This window comes from Oncorhynchus gorbuscha, unplaced genomic scaffold (genome assembly GCF_021184085.1).
Source record: "Oncorhynchus gorbuscha isolate QuinsamMale2020 ecotype Even-year unplaced genomic scaffold, OgorEven_v1.0 Un_scaffold_1712, whole genome shotgun sequence".
Taxonomy (NCBI): Eukaryota; Metazoa; Chordata; class Actinopteri; order Salmoniformes; family Salmonidae; genus Oncorhynchus; species Oncorhynchus gorbuscha.
This window is the reverse complement of record NW_025746409.1, coordinates 69,551-88,865: the sequence shown is the minus strand read 5'-3', so window position 1 is coordinate 88,865 and position 19,315 is coordinate 69,551. Positions and strand designations below refer to the sequence as shown.

At 41.1% G+C, this 19,315-nt stretch overlaps 1 protein-coding gene across 1 annotated transcript; it reads left to right on the top strand.

The window, feature by feature from the left end:
* Positions 1 to 4,561: 4,561 nt before the first annotated feature.
* Positions 4,562 to 19,090, top strand: LOC124023892 (zinc finger protein 436-like). The gene is made up of 4 exons (XM_046338055.1): positions 4,562 to 5,047; positions 5,403 to 5,500; positions 5,602 to 5,779; positions 18,029 to 19,090. The coding sequence occupies exons 1-4, from the start codon at positions 4,729 to 4,731 to the stop codon at positions 18,763 to 18,765; spliced, it is 1,332 nt and encodes a 443-aa protein (XP_046194011.1). The 5' UTR covers positions 4,562 to 4,728; the 3' UTR covers positions 18,766 to 19,090.
* Positions 19,091 to 19,315: the final 225 nt, after the last annotated feature.

Here is a 19,315-nt window from a genome sequence, read left to right as displayed (position 1 = left end):
GACTTTACTAGTCTGGTCACATCTAACAAAGTGGCTTTAATAGTCTGGTCACATCTAACAGTGACTGAATGGAGATCACCATTAAACCATATGGGCAGAATGGAGATCACCATTAAACCATATGGTGCAGAATGGAGATCACTGTTAAACCATATGGTGCAGAATGGAGATCACCATTAAACCATATGGTGCAGCATGGAGATCACTGTTAAACCATATGGGCAGAATGGAGATCACCATTAAACCATATGGTGCAGAATGGAGATCACTGTTAAACCATATGGGCAGCATGGAGATCACCATTAAACCATATGGGCAGAATGGAGATCACCATTAAACCATATGGTGCAGAATGGAGATCACCATTAAACCATATGGTGCAGAATGGAGATCACCATTAAACCATATGGTGCAGCATGGAGATCACTGTTAAACCATATGGGCAGAATGGAGATCTCTTCCTCTTTTTCCCCTATAACAGCCTCCTCTTTCATTCTGAAAGCTTCTTCCTCTCCTTTCACTGTAATATCCTCCTCCTCTTCTTTCCCTATAACAGCCTCCTCTTTCATTCTGATAGCTTCTACCTCCTCCTCTTCCACTATGACAGCCTCTATCCCCTCCAAACGGAGATGTCTCTCCTTTCACTGTAATACCCTCCTCCTCTTCTTTCCCTATAACAGCCTCATCTTCCTCCTTTTTCATTCTGAAAGCTTCTTCCTCTCCTTTCACTGTAATATCCTCCTCCTCTTCTTTCCCTATAACAGCCTCCTCTTTCATTCTGATCGTTTCTATCCCCTCTTCCACTCCAAACGGAGATTTCAATTCAATTCAATTCAAGGGCTTTATTGGCATGGGAAACATGTGTTAACATTGCCAAATCAAGTGAGGTAGACAACATACAAAGTGAATATATATATAAAGTGAAAAACAACAAAAATTAACAGTAAACATTACACATACAGAAGTTTAAAAACAGTAAAGACATTACAAATGTCATATATATATATATATATATATATATATACACAATGTACAAATAGTTAAATGACACAAGATAAAATGAATAAGCATAAATATGGGTTGTATTTACAATGGTGTTTGTTCTTCACTGGTTGCCCTTTTCTCGTGGCAACAGGTCACAAATCTTGCTGCTGTGATGGCACACTGTGGAATTTCACCCAAAAGATATGGGAGTTTTTCAAAATTGGATTTGTTATCGAATTCTTTGTGGATCTGTGTAATCTGGGGGAAATATGTCTCTCTAATATGGTCATACATTGGGCAGGAGGTTAGGAAGTGCAGCTCAGTTTCCACCTCATTTTGTGGGCAGTGAGCACATAGCCTGTCTTCTCTTGAGAGCCATGTCTGCCTACGGCGGCCTTTCTCAATAGCAAGGCTATGCTCACTGAGTCTGTACATAGTCAAAGCTTTCCTTAATTTTTTTGCAGAATTCTGCGTGCAGAGTCTCAATTTGGTGTTTGTCCCATTTTGTGAAGTCTTGGTTGGTGAGCGGACCCCAGACCTCAAAACCATAAAGGGCAATGGGCTCTATGACTGATTCAAGTATTTTTAGCCAAATCCTAATTGGTATGTTGAAATTTATGTTTCTTTTGATGGCATAGAATGCCCTTCTTGCCTTGTCTCTCAGATCGTTCACAGCTTTGTGGAAGTTACCTGTGGCGCTGTTGTTTAGGCCAAGGTATGTATAGTTTTTTGTGTGCTCTAGGGCAACAGTGTCTAGATGGAATTTGTATTTGTGGTCCTGGTGACTGGACCTTTTTTTGGAACATCATTATTTTGGTCTTACTGAGATTTACTGTCAGGGCCCAGGTCTGACAGAATCTGTGCATAAGATCTAGGTGCTGCTGTAGGCCCTCCTTGGTTGGTGACAGAAGCACCAGATCATCAGCAAACAGCAGACATTTGACTTTTCTAGTGCCCGCGCCAATTCGTTGATATATATGTTGAAGAGGGTGGGGCTTAAGCTGCATCCCTGTCTAACCCCACGACCCTGTGTGAAGAAATGTGTGTGTTTTTTGCCAATTCTCTTCTTTCACTATAACACCCTCTTCTTCTTCTTCTTCTTTCACGACAATGTTCAGCCCCTGAGCTTCTTTCTCCGTCCAGTAGATCTCCTCTTCTTTACCAAGGGTTGGAGAAGTTTAGTGAGCTCATGGTCAGGGATGTTAGTTAGCATTAGCGACTAGCCTAGTGCTAGGCTCAGTATCAATCTTAACAAGTTTGCAAATTTGGTTAAAGTTTACAGTAGATATACGTAAACAGAATTGTGTTTGAAACACTGCGATTCGCGAATGTAAATAAAACATGGTGTAAAGCGCATCAAATGCTTCGGTTTTAAGTTAGCAAGCAAGCTAAAAAAAAACTGGTTGAAAGAGTAGCCGTGTTGTTTGTTCCTGAAGAAGTGTCCCGTCCAGTCCATTATACGTCACGCATGAAGCGTCACCAGAAAAACCTGCTGACTGACTGGAGTGGGTAACTCAGTTTGGAAAAATATTTACAACATTGTTTACATTAGTAAAAAAAAAGGTCATTTTTCAAACACAAGATATGTTTTCTCTTACGTCTTGCAAATAATACCTTCATATACACAGACGTAGAACCCTCAAGGAAAATTCCCATTGGATTCCCATTTTTTTTAACAGGTAGTTTTCATATTCTAATTTCGTATTTTATATTTTATTGTACCTATGGGCTGCCACTAGAAAGAAGAAGAAATGCATACAAGAACAGTATGGGCTCTCGAGTGGCACAGCGGTGGTACGCCACTGCATCTCAGCGCCAGAGGCCTCAATACAGACAACCCTGGTTCGAATCCAGGCTGTATCGCAAACTCTTGCATGTCAGTTGGCACAGGTACAGCCAGGTACAGCCAGGTACAGCCAGATACAGCTAGGTACAGTCAGGTACAGCTAGGTACAGCCAGGTACAGCCAGGTACAGTCAGGTACAGCTAGGTACAGCTAGGTACAGCCAATTACAGCCAGGTACAGCCAGGTACAGCTAGGTACAGCTAGGTACAGCCAGGTACAGCTAGGTACAGACAGGTACAGCTAGGTACAGCTAGGTACAGCCAGGTACAGCCAGGTACAGTCAGGTACAGCTAGGTACAGCTAGGTACAGCCAGGTACAGCCAGGTACAGTCAGGTACAGCCAGGTACAGCCAGGTACAGCCAGGTACAGCAGGTACAGCCAGGTACAGCCAGGTACAGCCAGGTACAGCCAGGTACAGCCAGGTACAGCCAGGTACAGCCAGGTACAGATAGGTACAGCCAGTTACAGCTAGGTACAGCCAGGTACAGTCAGTTACAGCCAGGTACAGCCAGGTACAGCCAGTTACAGCCAGGTACAGCCAGGTACAGCTAGGTACAGCCAGGTACAGCTAGGTACAGCCAGGTACAGCTAGGTACAGACAGGTACAGCCAGGCACAGCTAGGTACAGCCAGGTACAGCTAGGTACAGCCAAGACAGCTAGGTTTTGATTGGCAATTGCAAGAATAATATAATAATAATAATAATAATAATAAGACATCCAACAGTTTCCTGGAGAGGCGCCCTGGGCATGGACAACATACAGTGGGCAAAAAAGTATTTAGTCAGCCACCAATTGTGCAAGTTCTCCCACATAAAAAGATGAGAGAGGCCTGTAATTTTCATCATAGGTACACTTCAACTATGACAGATAAAATGAGAAAAAAAATCCAGAAAATCACATTGTAGGATTTTTTATGAATTTATTTGCAAATTATGGTGGAAAATACGTATCTGGTCACCTAGTTCTGGGACACTGTAAAGTCCATGGAGAATTAAGAGCACCTCCTCCCAGCTACCCACTACTCTGAGGCTAGGAAACACTGTCACCACTGATAAATCCACTATAATTGAGAATTTCAATAAGCATTTACGGCTGGCCATGCTTTCCACTTGGCTACCCCTACCCCGGTCAACTGCCCGGCACCCTCCACAACAACCCGCCAAAGCCCCCACCATTTCTCCTTTACCCAAATCCAGATAGCTGATGTTCTGAAAGAGCTGCAAAATCTGGACCCCTACAAATCAGCCGGGCTAGACAATCAAGGGCAAAGGGGCATCTTTCTCTACACAGGTAGAATCCTATCTGTCCATGTTGCCTTTTGCAAAGTGGGCACTGCTTCATGTGGCAACATCAACACTCACCTAAATAGCCCATATGCCACTGGGTGAGAGAAGATTTCATTGTTTTTGGGCAGCATTATGTGAGGTGTTATTATGTGTTGTTAGCGATGAGCCTTGGTCAATTTAGCTTGAATATGCCACCTAATCCTGTCTAATGGGCAGGTCAGCCCTGGAGTAAAGTATTGGCTGTGAGAAGTAAGAGAAAACAACATCTGGTTGTTTTTAAATGACTACTTATGGTATTGCTTGCCAGAATAAACATTGTAATTAATACGTTTCCAATCTGCGTTACCCACTCCAGTCAGCAGGAGGCTGATGTGAGTCTTTCACGTGATGCTTCTTGCGTGACGTATAATCTAGTGGACGGAACTGGAAGCGTCTTCAACAGCGACAAAGGGCTTTCTGATTCACCCACCGCGGTGGTTTGCTAGCGAACCTAAAACATTGATGTGTATATTACTCTTGGTGTTTAGAACATAATTCTGTTTACGTGTTTACGTTTCTACTAGTTCATTTAAACGTGATTTGATACGGCACGAGGCTAATCGCTCGGAGCATGAGCTCACTAAGCTCGACTGAGAATGAAGCTCTGGTGAAAGGAGAGGAAGAAGCTTTCAGGATGAAAAGAGAGGAAGAGGAGGCTATCACATTGAAAGAAGAAGAGGATGATATTACAGTTAAAGAGGAAGATGGGAAAGAGGTTGTCAAAGTGGAAGGGGAGGAGGTAGAAGCTTTCAGAATCAAAAAGGAGGAAGATGCCATAACATTGAAAGAAGAGAATGTAGTGAAAGAAGAGGAAGAACCTTTTGGATTAAAAGAGGAAGAGGAGGATATCTCAATAAAAAAGGAGGAGACTGAAGTTCCGATTTCCACCAGTGAGTACTGTCTTAAAAACAGGGCCACAAACTACCCAGTTGTTGAACTAATGTGTGGTTTTAAAGGGCCATTCTGCTGAAGATCTCCTCTTGAATATGTTGTTCAATACTGTAGGAATTGTTGAAGGGGCAATCTGCCTTTGGTACATATGTTATGGGATTTCGATGTATTGAATTCTCATTCTCCATGTGGTCTATATTAAAGTTCCCCTCATCTAACAGGCTTTTAAATTATTATTTTTAAATTCAATGTTGGTGCATCATTTCTACTTAAAATATCACAAAAGCACCAATTTCATTGATTGCAATAGTAGATCATAAGTTCACCATCTGTTTGATGTTCTCGTTCACACAGGAGAGAGACATGACTATCCTGGATCCTCTGGGGAGCCTCAACAACATCCTGATGCTGACGAGGCAGAGAAGAGTCTCTCCAGATCAGAACACCAGATGGTACAGCTTGCTCTATGGGGGCTGGGTAAAGCACTATATGTCAACAGTGACATCAGCATCCATCATGATATGTGTCTGTGTCCCCTCTTTATCGTTACCAGGACAAAGCTAGCCCTTCCTCCCTCCCAGAGTCCCCGTGTCATGCCTCTCCCGGTAGCCCCTTACTGCTGGGTATGAAGAGGTTGTCTGTGCTGCTGGTGGACTGCAGGAAAACAACGGGGCTGAGTGGAACTGTGAGAGGAGGAGAAGAGAAGGAAGGATCAGATTTGACACATCAAAGTAAGTGCTGTAGTTTAGTTTGAACAAATACAATAGATCTTCCCACTGGTATCTGTTCCCAGTAGGGCTGTCCCAGACTAATACAAATACAGCTTTGCAGACTCTTGGCATTCTCTCAACCAGCTTCACCTGGAATTATTTTCCAACAGTCTTCAAACCAAAACTTTATTTGCCACATGCGCCGAATACAACAAGTGTAGACTTTACCGTGAAATGCTTACTTACAAGCCCTTAACCAACAGTGCAGTTAAATGTAAATTGTCTGGTGGGTATTTGTATGAATTGTTTAGCAGTCTAATGGCTTTGGGGTAGAAGCTGTTGAGGAGCCTTTTGGTCCTAGACTTGGCGCTCCAGTACCGCTTGCCGTGGGGTAGCAAAGAAAACAGTCTATAACTTGGGTGACTGGAGTCTCAGTCGATTTTAGGAGGAGTTCCCACATATGCTGGGCACTTGTTGGCTGCTTTTCCTTCACTCTGCCATCCAACTCATCCAAAACCATCTCAATTGTCAGGACACCGTTAAACGGGTGTCCTGACTCTCTGCGGTCATTAAAGATCCCATGGCACTTATCGTAAGAGTAGGGGTGTTAACCCCGGTGTCCTGGCTAAATTCCCAATCTGGCCATCAAACCATCACGGTCACCTAATAATCCCCAGTTTACAATTGGCTCATTCATCCCCCTCTCCCCTGTAACTATTCCCCAGGTTGTTGCTGCAAATGAGAATGTGTTCTCAGTCAACTTACCTGGTAAAATAACGGATACATTAAAAAACGTAAAAATTTAATTGGGTTGAGGCCGGTTGATTTGTGGAGGCCCGGTCATCTGATGCAGCTCTCTCCAAAAATCTCACATTTGGACTCATCAGACCCAAGGACAGATATCCACCGGTCTAATGTCCAATGCTTGTGTTTCTTGGCCCAAGCAAGTCTCTTCTTCTTATTGCTGTCCTTTAGTAGTGGTTTCTGTGCAGCAATACGACCATGAAGGCCTGATTCACTGAACAGTCTCCTCTGAACAGTCTCCTCTGAACAGTCTCCTCTGAACAGTCTCCTCTGAACAGTCTCCTCTGAACAGTCTCCTCTAAACAGTCTCCTCTAAACAGTCTCCTCTAAACAGTCTCCTCTAAACAGTCTCCTCTAAACAGTCTCCTCTAAACAGTCTCCTTCTAAACAGTCTCCTTCTAAACAGTCTCTTCTAAACAGTCTCTTCTAAACAGTCTCTTCTAAACAGTCTCTTCTAAACAGTCTCTTCTAAACAGTCTCTTCTAAACAGTCTCTTCTAAACAGTCTCTAAACAGTCTCTTCTAAACAGTCTCTGAACAGTTGATGTTGAGATGTGCCTGTTACTGGAACTCTATGAAGCATTTATTTGGGCTGCAATCTGAGGTGCCGTTAACTCGTCCTCTGCAGCAGGGATAACTGGGTCTTCCTTTCCTGTGGCGGTCCTCATGAAACAGTTTCATCACATCTTCTCTAAACCAACTCTACCTTGTCACAACACAACTGATTGGCTCAAATGCATTAAAAAGGAAAGAAATTAACACAAATTAACTTTTAACAAGGCACACCTGTTAATTGAAATGCATTCCAGGTGACTACCTCGTGAAGCTGGTTGAGAGAATGCTAAGAGTGTACAGAGCTGTCATCAAGGCAAACAGTGGATAATTTGAATAATCTCAAATATAAAATACATTTAGATTTGTTTAACACTTTTTTTATTTATTACTACATAATTCCGTTTGTGTTATTTCATAGTGGATGTCTTCACACCTGTTTGATGATTGAAATGCATTCCAGGGGAAATGACGGATAGGGCTGCCGTGTTTTTAGCTCTTAGGAAACTTTACACTATATTTATTTTTTGGGGATGTGTTATTTTTTTAAACATTATTAGCCCATAATTATTGTTGTGTTACATACAGCCGGGATGAGCTTTTGGATATCAGAGTCACTGGTAACTCACCAGCATTACGACCAGGAATTCAACTGTCCTGAATCTGATCCTTTGTTCGTAGCCCCCAATTTAACTGATTCCAGAGGCTGATCCAAAAACATGCAGGTGGAAGAGAGATACTCTGAGTGGCTTCTAGTCTGACTCAGGAGGCACCCACACCACCCACCTCTTCTGACTATATTACTTGTGGAAGAGAGGTACTCTGAGTGGGCTTCTAGTCTGACTCAGGAGGCACCCACACCACCCACCTCTTCTGACTATATTACTTGTGGAAGAGAGGTACTCTGAGTGGGCTTCTAGTCTGACTCAGGAGGCACCCACACCACCCACCTCTTCTGACTATATTACTTGTGGAAGAGAGGTACTCTGAGTGGGCTTCTAGTCTGACTCAGGAGGCACCCACACCACCCACCTCTTCTGACTATATTACTTGTGGAAGAGAGGTACTAGTCTGAGGGGATGCACCCACACCACCCACCTCTTTCTAGTCTGACTCAGGAGGCACCCACACCACCCACCTCTTCTGACTATATTACTTGTGGAAGAGAGGTACTCCAAGTGGGCTTCTAGTCTGACTCAGGAGGCACCCACACCACCCACCTCTTCTGAGTATATTACTTGCAGATGTTCAGTCTCTGGATAGTAAAGTTGACGAGCTCATGGTGAGGATTCCCTTCCAGAGAGACATTGGGGATTGTAGCATACTCCTTTTCAAGGAAACATGGCATAGTGTAGTTATTCCCTCTGTAAGGCAATCAAACAGGCAAAACGTCAGTATAGAGACAAAGTGGAGTCACAATTCAACGGCTCAGACACGAGACGTATCTGGCAGGGTCTACAGACAATCACGGACTACAAAGGGAAAACCAGCCACGTCGCGGATACCGGCGTCTTGCTTCCCAGACAAGCTAAACACCTTCTTCACCCGCTATGAGGATAACACAGTGCCACCGACGCGACCCGCTACCAAGGACTGTGGAGATCTCTTTCTCCGTGGCTGACATGAGTAAGACATTTAAGCGTCTTAACCTTTGCAAAGCTGTCGGCTCAGACGGCATCCCAAGCCGCATCCTCAGAGCATGTGCAGACCAGCTGGCCGGTGTGTCTACGGACATATTACATTTACATTTACATTACATTTAAGTCATTTAGCAACTGGCTGAACATATTCAACACATGCTTCACGATGTCCACCATTGTTCCCATACCCAAGAAATCAAAGGCAACTATTGTCCTGTAGCACTCACTTCTGTCGTCACGAAGAGCTTTGAGAGACTAGTCGAGGATCATATCACCTCTACCTGACATCCTAGACCCATTTCAATTTGCTTACCGCACCAATAGATAGATCCACAGACGATGCAATCACCATCACACTGCACACTGCCCTGGCCCATCTGGACAAGAGGAATACCTATGTAAGAATACTGTTCATTGACTGTAGCTCAGCATTCAACACCATAGTACCCTTCAAGCTCATCATTAAGCCTGGGTCTGAACCCCGCCTTGTGCAACTGGGTCCTGGACTTCCTGACGGGCCGCCCCAGGTGGTGAAGGTAGGAAACAACACCTCCACTTCGCTGATCCTCATCACTGTGGCCCCATAAGGATGCGTGCTCAGTCCCCTCCTGTACTCCCTGTTCACCCATGAACTCAATCATCAAGTTTGCAGACGACACAACAGTAGTGGGCCTGATTACCAACAATGACGAGGCAGCCTACAGGGAGAAGGTGAGGGCCCTGGGAGTGTGGTGCCAGGAAATTAACCTCACACCCAACGTCAACAAAACAGCTGATTGTGGACTTCAGAAAACAGCAGAGGGAGCACGCCCCCATCCATATCGATGGGACCGCAGTGGAGAAGGTGGAAAGCTTTAAGTTCCTCAGCCTACACATCACTGACAATCTGAAATGGTCCACCCACACAGACAGTGTGGTGAAGAAGGCACAACAGCACCTTAAACCCTCACAAACCTTTACAGATGCACAATTGAGAGCATCCTGTCGGGCTGGTATGGCACCGCCCGCAACCGCAAGGCTCTCCAGAGGGTGGTGTGGTCTGCCCAACACATCACCGGGGGCAAACTACCTGCCCTCCAGGACACCTACAGCACCCGATGTCGTAGGAAGGCCATAAAGATCATCAAGGACAACAACCGCCCGAGCCACTGCCTGTTCACCCCACTATCATCCAGAAGGCGAGGTCAGAACAGGTGCATCAAAGCTGGGACCGAGAGACTGAAAAACAGCTTCTATCTCAAGGCCATCAGAATGTTAAACAGCTTCTATCTCAAGGCCATCAGAATGTTAAACAGCTTCTATCTCAAGGCCATCAGACTGTTAAACAGCTTCTATCTCAAGGCCATCAGACTGTTAAACAGCTTCTATCTCAAGGCCATCAGACTGTTAAACAGCTTCTATCTCAAGGCCATCAGAATGTTAAACAGCTTCTATCTCAAGGCCATCAGAATGTTAAACAGCTTCTATCTCAAGGCCATCAGAATGTTAAACAGCTTCTATCTCAAGGCCATCAGAATGTTAAACAGCTTCTATCTCAAGGCCATCAGAATGTTAAACAGCTTCTATCTCAAGGCCATCAGAATGTTAAACAGCTTCTATCTCAAGGCCATCAGACTGTTAAACAGCTTCTATCTCAAGGCCATCAGAATGTTAAACAGCCATCAGTAGCACATTAGAGGCTGCTGCCCTATAGGCATAAATACATAGACTATTAATATCTATCATAGACTAGGAATCACTGGCCACTTTAAGGAATGAAACACTAGTCACTTTAATAATGTTTACATATCTGGCATTACTCATCTCATATGTATATACTGTATTCTATACTATTCTACTGTATCTTAGTCTATGCATTACTCATCTCATATGTACATACTGTATTCTATACTATTCTACTGTATCTTAGTCTATGCATTACTCATCTCATATGTATATACTGTATTCTATATTCTACTGTATCTTAGTCTATGCATTATCATCTCATATACATATTCTACTGTATCTTAGTCTATGCATTACTCATCTCATATGTATATACTGTATTCTATACTATTCTACTGTATCTTAGTCTATGCATTACTCATCTCATATGTATATACTGTATCTATACTATTCTACTGTATCTTAGTCTATGCATTACTCATCTCATATGTATATACTGTATTCTATACTATTCTACTGTATTTCTAAATGACTTAAATGTAAATGTAAATGTAAATGTATTTTAGTCTATGCATTACTCATCTCATGTGTATATACTGTATTCTATACTATTCTACTGTATCTTAGTCTATGCATTACTCATCTCATATGTATATACTGTATCGTATACTATTCTACTGTATCTTAGTCTATGCATTACTCATCTCATATGTATATACTGTATTCTATACTATTCTACTGTATTTTAGTCTATGCATTACTCATCTCATGTGTATATACTGTATTCTATACTATTCTACTGTATCTAGTCTAACATTACTCATCTCATATGTATATACTGTATCTATACTATTCTACTGTATCTTAGTCTATGCATTACTCATCTCATATGTATATACTGTATTCTATACTATTCTACTGTATTTCAGTCTATGCATTACTCATCTCATGTGTATATACTGTATTCTATACTATTCTACTGTATTTTAGTCTATGCATTACTCATCTCATATGTATATACTGTATTCTATACTATTCTACTGTATCTTAGTCTATGCATTACTCATCTCATGTGTATATACTGTATTCTATACTATTCTACAGTATCTTAGTCTATGCATTACTCATCTCATATGTATATACTGTATTCTATACTATTCTACTGTATTTTAGTCTATGCATTACTCATCTCATATGTATATACTGTATTCTATTCTACTGTATTTTAGTCTATGCATTACTCATCTCATGTGTATATACTGTATTCTATACTATTCTACTGTATCTTAGTCTATGCATTACTCATCTCATATGTATATACTGTATTCTATACTATTCTACTGTATCTTAGTCTATGCATTACTCATCTCATATGTATATACTGTATTCTATACTATTCTACTGTATCTTAGTCTATGCATTACTCATCTCATATGTATATACTGTATTCTATACTATTCTACTGTATCTTAGTCTATGCATTACTCATCTCATATGTATATACTGTATTCTATACTATTCTACTGTATCTTAGTCTATGCATTACTCATCTCATGTGTATATACTGTATTCTATACTATTCTACTGTATCTTAGTCTATGCATTACTCATCTCATGTGTATATACTGTATTCTATACTATTCTACTGTATCTTAGTCTATGCATTACTCATCTCATGTGTACATACTGTATTCTATACTATTCTACTGTATCTTAGTCTATGCATTACTCATCTCATATGTATATACTGTATTCTATACTATTCTACTGTATCTTAGTCTATGCATTACTCATCTCATGTGTATATACTGTATTCTATACTATTCTACTGTATCTTAGTCTATGCATTACTCATCTCATGTGTATATACTGTATTCTATACTATTCTACTGTATCTTACTCTATGCATTACTCATCTCATGTGTATATACTGTATTCTATACTATTCTACTGTATCTTAGTCTATGCATTACTCATCTCATATGTACATACTGTATTCTATACTATTCTACTGTATCTTAGTCTATGCATTACTTATCTCATATGTATATACTGTATTCTATACTATTCTACTGTATCTTAGTCTATGCATTACTCATCTCATATGTATATACTGTATTCTATACTATTCTACTGTATCTTAGTCTATTCATTACTCATCTCATATGTATATACTGTATTCTATACTATTCTACTGTATCTTAGTCTATGCATTACTCATCTCATATGTATATACTGTATTCTATACTATTCTACTGTATCTTAGTCTATGCATTACTCATCTCATATGTATATACTGTATTCTATACTATTCTACTGTATCTTAGTCTATGCATTACTCATCTCATATGTATATACTGTATTCTATACTATTCTACTGTATCTTAGTCTATGCATTACTCATCTCATATGTATATACTGTATTCTATACTATTCTACTGTATCTTAGTCTATGCATTACTCATCTCATATGTATATACTGTATTCTATACTATTCTACTGTATCTTAGTCTATGCATTACTCATCTCATATGTATATACTGTATTCTATACTATTCTACTGTATCTTAGTCTATGCATTACTCATCTCATATGTACATACTGTATTCTATACTATTCTACTGTATCTTAGTCTATGCATTACTCATCTCATGTGTACATACTGTATTCTATACTATTCTACTGTATCTTAGTCTATGCATTACTCATCTCATATGTATATACTGTATTCTATACTATTCTACTGTATCTTAGTCTATGCATTACTCATCTCATATGTATATACTGTATTCTATACTATTCTACTGTATCTTAGTCTATGCATTACTCATCTCATATGTACATACTGTATTCTATACTATTCTACTGTATCTTAGTCTATGCATTACTCATCTCATATGTATATACTGTATTCTATACTATTCTACTGTATCTTAGTCTATGCATTACTCATCTCATATGTACATACTGTATTCTACACTATTCTACTGTATCTTAGTCTATGCATTACTCATCTCATATGTACATACTGTATTCTACACTATTCTACTGTATCTTAGTCTATGCATTACTCATCTCATATGTATATACTGTATTCTATACTATTCTACTGTATCTTAGTCTATTCATTACTCATCTCATATGTATATACTGTATTCTATACTATTCTACTGTATCTTAGTCTATTCATTACTCATCTCATATGTACATACTGTATTCTACACTATTCTACTGTATCTTAGTCTATGCATTACTCATCTCATATGTATATACTGTATTCTATACTATTCCACTGTATCTTAGTCTATGCATTACTCATCTCATATGTATATACTGTATTCTATACTATTCCACTGTATCTTAGTCTATGCATTACTCATCTCATATGTATATACTGTATTCTATACTATTCCACTGTATCTTAGTCTATGCCGCTCTGACATCACTCGTCCAAATATTTATATATTATTAATTCCATTCCTTTACTTTAGATGTGTGTGTATTGTTGTGAAATTGTTAGATATTACTTGTTAGTTATTACTACACTGTAGAGAAACAAGCATTAAGCCGCAATAACATCTGCTAAACATGTTTAACATTTGATTTGACCTCATGAAGATGGCCGAGTGAATGCCAAGAGTGTGCAAAGCTGTCATCAAGGCAAAAGGGAGGCTACTTTGAAGAATCTCCAAATATAAAATATATATTTAGTTACTACATGTGTTATTTCATAGTTTTGATGTCTTCATTGTAGAATAATAATGTAGAAAATAAGTAAAAAATTAAGAAAAACATTGGAATGAGTCCAAACGTTTGTCTGGTACAAAAGTAGAAACGCAACATGTAACAATTTCAACGAGTTACAGTTCATATAAGGAAATCAGTCAGTAAGTCAAGTCATTGTAAATAAATTCATTCAGCCTATGTACTTGACATTACTGGGCAAGGGAACACCCACCCACTTGGAAGACAGGCCGACCCGCTGGGGAGCCAAGACCAGCCCAGCCAATGAAGCTGTCTGGGTGGCAGGTCTAAGACAATGTGGAGGTCCTGAGCTGTCAACCGTGGTCTGCGGTTGTGAAGCCGGTTGGATGCCAAATTCTCTATAATTAATTGAGTGTTCATTTCTGCCTAAGCTTATGGTAGAGAGATAAACATTCAATTCTCTGGAAACTGCTCCAGTGGATATTCCTGCAGTCAGCATGCCAATTGCAAACTCCCTCTGAGACCTCTGCTGCAGAGGATAAGTTCATTATTCAAATTGCAGCACAAATAACTGCTTCACTGAGTAGAAGTAACAGACATCAACATGTTCAGAGGAAACTGTGTGAATCAGGCCTTCAATGTTGAATTTATGCGAAGAAACCACTACTCAAGGACACCAATAAGAAGAAGAGACTTGCTTGGGCCAAGAAACACGAGCAATGGACATTAGATCTGTCCTTTGTCCAAATTTAAGATTTTCGGGTTCTTTGTGAGACGAGGAGTAGGTGAACAGATTATCTCTGCATGTGTGGTTCCCACCGTGAAGCATGGAGGAGGAGATGGAGTGGGGGTTCTTTGCTGGTCACACTGTCTGTGATTTATTTAGAATTCAATGCACCATTCTAGGAACGCCATCCCATCTGGTTTGGACTTAGTGGGCCTATCATTTGTTTTTCAACAGGACAATGAACACCTCCACACTGAGTAAGGGCTATTTGACCCAGAAGAAGAGTAATGGAGCGCCAGTGGAAATCTGTCCTTTGTTCAATGAGTCAAATTCTTGGTTCCAACCACCATGCTCTCATCCAACACCTCCCACACTCTTTGACACGCAGAGTAGGTGACTCTTCCATCCTATCATCTCTTCCTCCGCTCAAACCTTCTCCCACCTATCTCCTGATTCTGCCTCCTCAACCCTCCTCTCCTCCCCCTCTCTGGTTGTCCCCTATCCTCCAGAAGCATGGAGGATGAGATGGAGGGCTCCGGGCAGCCGGCGGAAATGGAGGAAAACCTTGCGGCTGGTCACACTGTCTGTGACTTTTATTTAGAATTCAATGCCTCTAACCCTAGGAAGCTCTTTGCCACCTTCTCCTCCCTTAACCAGCAGATGGCGTACCACAACGACATCCATTCTCAAACGACACACCGCGTTCTGCTCACACTGCCCTACCCTGTGCCATCCCAGATGAAATCTCGCGTCTGGTTTGACTTCCAGACCATTTGGGCAACTCATCCCATTTGTTTTTCAACAGGACAATGACCCAACAGACATCCCTTCTTTCTTTTCTCTCCACACTGAAGGGCCTTCTTTCCAAATTCAGGTTTCAAGACTAGAAGAGTATCACGGAGGCGCTCCGCATAAAGCTAACTCTCTCTCCTCTGCTCTCATCCTTCTAGATCTCGGCTGCCTTCGAACTGTGAACCATCAGATCCTCCTCTTGACTCTCCGAAGCAATTGGAGACCTGACAGGTTTTCTACCAGGTGGATGAGAATCTGTCTCCTGGCTCTCACCACTGGTGTCCCCCAGGGCTCTGTTCTTGGTGCTATACACCAAGTCACTTGGCTCTGTCATAACCTCACATGGTCTCTCTTATCCACAATTAAATGACCAGGTGAGATCTCTGCATGTCTGGCAGACATATGTGTGGATGACGGACCACCTCAAGCTGAAGCAAGACGGGAGCTGCTCTTCCTCCCGGGGAAGGACTGCCCGTTCCATGATCTGAAGGACAACTCCATTGTGTCCTCCTCCCAGAGCGCCAAGAACCTTGGCGTGATCCTGGACAACACCCTGTCGTCTCAACTAACATCAGGCGGTGGCCCGTTCCTGTAGGTTCATGTGAGAACGACCCTGCCTCACACAGGAACAGGTCCTAATCCAGGCACTTGTCATCTCCCGTCTGGATTACTGCAAGCTGTTGGCTGGGCTCCCTGCCTTGCCATTAAACCCCTTCAACTCATCCAGAACGCCGCAAGTCTGGTGTTCAACCTTCCCAAGTTCTCTCACGTCACCCCGCTCCTCCGTTCTCTCCAAAGGGTGGCTACAAGACCACTTTGAATAACGGCACCTCAATATATATACACCCAAACAAGGGCATTTGCCTTTAACAGCCCAGTCAAAACTGTTCGCTGCCCTGGCCCCCAATGGTGGAACAAACTCCCTCACGACGCCAGGACAGCGGAGTCAATCACCACCTTCCGGAGACACCTGAAACCCCACCTCTTTAAGGAATACCTAGGATAGGATTCCACCCCACCCCCCTAAGTTTTAGATTATTGTTAAGTGACTGTCCCACTGGATGTCATTGAATGCACCAATTATTCCACTTAAATGTAAAATGTAAAATGCATAAGATGACCTGGTCGACCTCAAAATTGAGAATGAGTTGGACCGCAGAGTGAAGGAAAAAGCCAACAAATTGAATGTGAGAACTCCTACAAGACTGTTGAAAAGCATTCCAGGTGAAGCAAACAAGCTGTCATCAAGGCAAAGGGTGGCTACTTTGAATAATCTAATATATTAGATTTGTTTAACACTTTTTGGTTACTACATGATTCCATATTGTTTTTTCCTAGTCTTGATGTCTTCACTATTATTCCACAATGTAGAAAATAGTAAAAATAATGAAAAACCCTTGAATGTGTAGGTGAGTCCAAACTTTTGATTGGTGCTGTACATTAAATTCCCTGGCAACAGTTCCAGTGGACATTCCTGCAGAGCTCCCTCCCTCTGAGACATCTGTTGCATTGTATGACAAAACAGCACATTTTAGAGTGGCCTTTTATTGGCCCCAGCGCAAGGTGTACCTGTGTAATGAGCATGCTGTTTAATCAGGTTCTTGAAATGCCACACCTGTCAGATGGATTATCTTGGCAAATGGAGAAATGTTCACTAACGGATGTAAACAAATGTGTACATCAAATTTGAGGTAAATAACCTTTCATTCATGTGGAAAAATTCGGGGGATATTTTGTTTCAGCTCATGAAACATGGGACCAACACTTTACATAGTTATATTTTTAATCTTCCCAAAATATTTCACATTCTTTTTTTACTTTACCCAAAATATCGTGACATTAATGAAAGTCAAAATGTTAGATATGTGTGAACTTCCCTTTATTTCTTATTTTATGTTTAAGGAAGTGTGTAGGTCACATTCTGTATCAACCCTTTCAACAACGGGGAGATGTTACTGATGTGCTTTGTGTCTTCGACGTAAAAACAAGTTTTGGACTTCCACTTTAAATGACTTTTTATGTGTAGGTCACATCCTGTATCATACAGCTATGAAGGTTATATATTTACAACCACCTGCTTGATAGGAATCTAGCGATGTCTGTGTCTTCAGTGTCTTCAGTGTCCTAGAACTGTTTAGTTAACTGAAGGTTGAATTTAGAACCACCTGCTCGGTTGGAACCCAGTGACGTCATAAAACAGAATTCAAAATAAGTAATGTAAACATATCAGTAGTTACCAGGATGCTCTACAACATTTGTTTTAAATTATGAAATGTTTGAAAACTGGCCTTGGGCTATTGAGGGATCTGATTAAACCTCATAAGGCAGTTTTATCATGTGGAGATTTCATTCATGTCTCTCTTTAAATAAACACTGTCTTTGGCAGGAGGAAAACCAAACTCTGCGGAACCAGGGACTTCCAAACCAGCAAGACAACACCTCTGCTCCCAGATTGGAAAGAGTCTTACCAAGTTAGGAAGCCTGAAAAGACATGAGAGGACACAACCAGGAGAGAAGCCACACAATTGCGCACAGTGTGGAAAGAGTTTTAACCAGTTAGGAAAGCTGAAAGTTCATGAGCGAATACACACAGGGGAGAAGCTTTTCAATTGCGCAGAGTGTGGAAAGAGTTTTAACAAGTTAGGAAACATGAAATCTCATGAGCGAATACACACAGGGGAGAAGCCTTACCACTGCTCCCAGTGTGGAACTAGGTTTACCAAGTTAGGAAGCCTGAACAGACATCAGAGGACACACACAGGGTCGAAGCCACACCATTGCTCCCAGTGTGGAAAGAGTTTTAACCAGTTAGGAAACATGAGATCTCATGAGCGAATACACACAGGGGAGAAGCCTTTCCATTGCTCCCAGTGTGGAAAGAGTTTTAGCCAGTTAGGAAGCCTGAAAGCCCATGAGCGAATACACACGGGGGAGAAACCTTACCACTGTTCCCAGTGTGGAAAGCGTTTTAACCGGTTAGGAAAGCTGAAAGAACACATGAGACTGCACTCAGGGGAGAAGCCTTACAAATGCTCAGACTGTGGGAAGACATATTACTCATCACAGTCACTTAAAAGTCATATGAAAATCCACACATGTATAATAATTACTTCTAGTGTGTAAATTGATATTTCACATCTCATTGACTTAAAATTCATCAGAGACATAGGGGGACATACACAGTGCTCCCATTATCTTATATTGTTGACTGACCATGTGTTTACCTGTTGAAACCATATGAAATTGAATTGTACAAAGTATACTCAAACATATATTTGTTTGTTTCTATTAGAAAACATGAAGTGTATATGGAGTTATGTCAGCTTGAATATAGAGTAGATCAGATTCCAACTGTTTAAATGGTCCTTTTTTAAACTCTGTGTTTATCTGACTGTGTGTGTTTATCTGACTGTGTGTGTTTATCTGACTGTGTGTGTTTATCTGACTGTGTGTGTTTGTCATTCCTCCAGCACTACAGATAATCAAGTGATATTTGGATGTGATGCATTTGTTCCATTGTTGACATTTTCATCGTGGCCCACTGATGATTTAATGACATGAAAATATTCACTGACTCGCTCACGGATTGACCCAAGCTTCCCACTGTATGAATAAATGTTGTTTCCACGTCATTTCGACTAAATAAATCCATGTGATGTTAGATCAATGATAT

Excerpts from the sequence above, each read along its gene's own strand:
- LOC124023892 (XM_046338055.1), top strand. The coding sequence starts at position 4,729 with ATGAGCTCACTAAGCTCGACTGAGAATGAAGCTCTGGTGAAAGGAGAG. Across the intron at positions 5,048-5,402 it reads TGAAGTTCCGATTTCCACCA|GAGAGAGACATGACTATCCT; the intron begins GTGAGTACTGTC and ends TCGTTCACACAG. Across the intron at positions 5,501-5,601 it reads CCAGATCAGAACACCAGATG|GACAAAGCTAGCCCTTCCTC; the intron begins GTACAGCTTGCT and ends TATCGTTACCAG.